The sequence below is a fragment of the Frankliniella occidentalis genome, unplaced genomic scaffold, assembly GCF_000697945.3.
Source record: "Frankliniella occidentalis isolate FOCC.00 unplaced genomic scaffold, Focc_3.1 Scaffold255, whole genome shotgun sequence".
Classification (NCBI taxonomy): domain Eukaryota; kingdom Metazoa; phylum Arthropoda; class Insecta; order Thysanoptera; family Thripidae; genus Frankliniella; species Frankliniella occidentalis.
In genome coordinates, this window is record NW_026267381.1 from 85,208 (window position 1) to 89,523 (window position 4,316).

Genomic DNA, 4,316 nt, shown 5'->3' on the forward strand with positions numbered 1-4,316 from the left:
AATAAGTTGGCGTTTAATCAACAACAAAAATTAGCCCCTAAAAGTAGGCAACCCTAGTGTTGCGCGTCCAAAATTGGCCGTAAAGGTAGGTAGGTACGCCTTAAAGGTAGGTAGCAGTCCCCTCTGTCACCACCGTCTCCAGATACGATGGGCGCCACTGGCTGCAGACGTGAATCGTTGTCGAATAATGCAAATTATGATGCCACGCGCCCAACGCACTACGGCAGGTTGCCTACCTAGCCGGCGCACAGGGAAGGCTGCCTACCTCGTTGGGGTAGTTAACTCTACCGTGTTGCGCTCTTTCAGGATTCGGGATGTGTGTAACATAAAAATACGATAAAATATGGATCTCTTTTTTATTGTTTCGAAACATACTAGGTACAATGCCTGTTTCATTCTAGATAATATAATATTGTCATAGAAGTCACGTAAGATTACAGCAGACTAGAAATATTAGATTTAAACAGCGACTACCTTCTCTCGACGCCGCTTTGCGTCCCTCTGTTTCTTTTTTGGAATCTGTGAGAGTCCTTTAATATTTTGCTCGGGATCGTACGGCGCGGCGTAGCAGTGCAGCGGCAGTCCGCATTGCGAGATGAGTGCAGCATCGGTCGGGCATGGCTAATGTCGTGTGTCAGCAGAGTGTCCACGAAGTGTCGCGCTGCGGCGCTAGGGAGCAGCACGCCGTCCAGGATCGCACCCGGCGCATCGATGTCAGCAGAGATACAGATAACTCGTAGCACGCCTGTACGGGCACAGGCCTCGGCGCAGGCCCTTGTGAGACAAAATTATTCGTCGTAGAGAGCTTCCATAATATTGAGAAGATCGTAGTCCTCGTCGTCAAGTAGCGTGCCCTGGTACCCGTAAGGAACAGTTCTCCCTCCAGATATTCGGCGTCGCTTTGTTAAGCATACTCGCCACGTCTTTGTTGCGTCTCGCGTCACTATCCTCCAGCCAGGAATGCGTGCGATTTGTGATGGTATGTTTACTGTGGTAAGTTTTTTCTCGTCTGAGAGAACCATATCCCTCAGCCGATCAATTGTGACAACATTGTCACATGAAGTGTTTATGCAGATTCCCCTTACTTTGATGATGGTCTTTATGTCTTTAGGATCACCTCGGGCTACCACAGACATGCCATAGTTTTTGCAACCCGCAGAAATAAATTCCTGGATGTAGGAACCGTCTCCGAACTCGTCAGCTAATTGATCCGTCATATCACCCAGATATTGGCCGATCTCAGGTTCGGGCTGTCCTGGGACCGATAGGAAACACACAGAGTCTGAAAATGTCAAAAGTGAGGTTAGTATTGCATGCCTAAGAAAATGCACATTTAATTTTTACGCACAATGTAACTTACCTGTGTCATGATAAAGTGCTCTCTCCCCAACAATGTCTAAATATTTGTACAGAAGCAGACGTCCGTGGGCCGTTGTCTGGGCGGCATGTATCAGTGAAGTTGTTTTGAGACAATCATCCATTGCTTGTTTGGGAGTATAACTGACTTGAAGACAGCCTTCGCTCAGTGGAAGAATGGAGTTGATCGTAATTCCACTGTTTTGTGTCAAACGGATGAGATGACCGTAGTCGCAGACTAATTCAGTCATGGGACGCAGTGTTCTCTCTCCCATTTTACCCCCTGAAAAATAAGAAAAGGTCAGTGCTTTTGTCAGAAATCACTTTTCTTTTTTTTTTTAATCTAAATAGAATGGATACTTACAGAATGAGTTCAGGACAAGCTTCGCTATAAACCTCTTCCCGGGATTTTTTTCTACTTTGTCCTTTCTTATGACAATACCATCTCTCTCAAATATTTCTTGTATGAATTTATCTTTTTCTTCTTCGGTAATGACATGTGAAGGCCAGCCTGACGCTTCATACTTTAGAGCCATATTTTCTCTTACATATGAAGAAAACAGGCCTTCTGTTTTTGTGACGGGATCGTAAACCCTTGTACCAGGGTACTGAAGCAATTCATACACTTTTAATATTTTGTATCCTTTTTCCACAGCCAACTGCAACTCTATCGTGCACCAGGAGCCAGTCAACATTCTGTCATGGGGGTCTTCGTGAGAGCATTTCCCCTGATTTTGAGACTCTGCACATGTACGGCATAGCGGGAAAATTAACTTCGAACAACACTTGATCCCCAAAACTGGCAAGAACAAATTTTTCGGAGGTAAAATTTGGACAAGTGCAGCACCGTTCCACTGGTCAATGGGGGGCATGGCGTTGTCATTTTCAAGGTATACCGTTGGATGCCCAGTCACATAGGCGCATTTAAAGTTGACAAAAGGATATTCAGAGCAGACATCGAGCAGCTTGATGCGTTCTCCTTTTAAGATATTTGCCTCCTTGTACGTGCGCAGTGCAGAGGTACGTCCGCCACACAAAGTGTCTCTTAGATTAAGAACAGGAGTTTCTTTCGGTGGATTTGTTTCAAAGTACTCTCTCATTTTGGGGTCGTGTTCACACTCATGTCTGAAGTGGCATTCCCACATTTCACGCACCGTATAGTTGTTTCTTTTAAAAATATCAGTGATCCTCATTGTTTTGTCATACTTATCACCACCCTGCTTTTGCATTAAACTTCGTCGCGTAGCGACGTCTGGATAACATGTTGGACACATGTGAAAGTAGCATCCGTGGAACTGAAAAATTATTTTTTCTGTCGTTCCATCAACTTTTAGTAGTTCTGTGTATCCGTCAACAGGTTTGCCCATGACTCTTACTTCACGCCCGTTTTCTGACGTTCGAATTTTTGCAGTGTCACCCAGAACACTCTGTTCATAACTGAGCCATTTCAACGCTATTTTACTTTGAAGTTCAGCCATTCTATAACCCCCTTTTGGCATGAGACCGATTGTGTAAGGCTGTAAATGTTTGTATCGGTACATAGCCATGCATGCAGAGGAGAGTGTGAGACAGTGATGCAGCGGATCAAATCCAGCAATTTCCATAAAAGATTCCTTGTAGGCCTGCAGACTTCGGCGGAGTATATCGGTGTCTGAACTGCAGTAAGCTAAAATCTCATATTTGAAATTGAAAATGTAGTTGTTTTCTACTTGCTTATTGTACCACTTGTCAAACTCTTCTTTCTCCTCTGATTTCATACCCGATGTAAAGTATAATTCTTTATCAGGCATGGGTCCTATGTACGAAAACCACTTCCTTTGATTCATTTTAAAAGGAAAATATCCTTTTTTGTGTTCTGTGAGAGCGAAAGAGCGTGGTAACAGGGCCAGTTTCTGATTCATAAAGAGAAGGCTGTCTTTAAATATTAGGTTTTCACACTTCAGGCAGATGATCTTCGTACCCTGCAGAATAATTTCTGGTTTCATTTTTCTCTTGACACACTCTTGGAGAATAAAAATTGTATCGAAAGCTCGACCATTATGAGAGAAACATTGGATGTGAGTTTTCTCTTCAGAACAGAGTGAAAGCAGATATGTCATAAACTGACTTACAACATTTTCACCTGGTGTTTCTTCTAAATCGTCAAAAATATGTTCTCTTTCCCCACAGTTTAGGCACTGATGCTCCAGATCTTTCACGTGCTCACACTCGGTGCACACTTGCTGTGCAACGAGAACATTGGGCTTATGCTCCAGCCAGTTATCTCTACCGTCCAGTGATGTAACCGTCGTTTCGATGTCGAAAAAAACCTGCATGAATCTTGTGTTCTTGGCTAGGGGAGGCGGTGTCCATGGAGGCATGTAGCACAAGTGATTTTCTGGTACAAGCAAATTACACTTGGTACACTTGATTTTACCACAAACGTGTGCAGGCACTTTTGCCTTTCCCCGTGATTTGTAATCATAGCTCTTCTGACATTTAGGACAGAATTTCTTCGTCTCGCATGTTGTTCTGTTCAGGCTGTAAATTTTCTCACTCTTGTGGAAGTTGAAACAGACATCTCCTGAGAAAAAACGGCAGCAGTCTTTACACTGTTTAAGTGTGTGCTTTTCAGCGTTGTGATTTTCTGAAGAACCACAACGCCAACAAAACCCCTTGCATGCATGATCATTTTTACTTGAATAACCCACAAGACACTTGTCACAGAAATAGGCGAAAGCAAACACTGCAGCAGGAGACAGTATCGCATAAAAGTGTGCTTCATGTAGTAAGAGATAAATGTTTTTTCTAGGGTGTGAAGGTGCTGATTCAGGACCGTGAAACACAATGTCATTACCATATTGATCAGAGAAAAGCACAATTCTGTATTCGGGTAGGGAGTTTTGTAATTGTTTCACCTCTTGTATACCACATTCTGTTTGGGGGTCAATTTGTGCTTTTTGACAGAGGTCAAGTGCCAT

At 43.4% G+C, this 4,316-nt stretch overlaps 1 protein-coding gene across 1 annotated transcript; it reads right to left on the minus strand.

Moving 5' to 3' along the window:
- Positions 1–296: 296 nt before the first annotated feature.
- On the minus strand, positions 297–4,310 carry LOC113215776 (uncharacterized). The gene is made up of 3 exons (XM_052273231.1): positions 1,721–4,310; positions 1,361–1,639; positions 297–1,282 (listed from the first exon to the last, which is right to left on the minus strand). The coding sequence occupies exons 1-3, from the start codon at positions 3,714–3,716 to the stop codon at positions 789–791; spliced, it is 2,769 nt and encodes a 922-aa protein (XP_052129191.1). The 5' UTR covers positions 3,717–4,310; the 3' UTR covers positions 297–788.
- Between the last annotated feature and the right edge of the window lie 6 nt (positions 4,311–4,316).

What these genes read in the sequence shown, in the direction of transcription:
- LOC113215776 (XM_052273231.1), bottom strand. Translation starts at nt 3,716, where the DNA reads ATGCCTCCATGGACACCGCCTCCCCTAGCCAAGAACACAAGATTCATG. An exon ending in GCTTGTCCTGAACTCATTCT is followed by an intron (nt 1,640 to 1,720) that starts GTAAGTATCCAT and finishes CTTATTTTTCAG; the next exon opens with GGGGTAAAATGGGAGAGAGA. An exon ending in AGCACTTTATCATGACACAG is followed by an intron (nt 1,283 to 1,360) that starts GTAAGTTACATT and finishes TGACATTTTCAG; the next exon opens with ACTCTGTGTGTTTCCTATCG.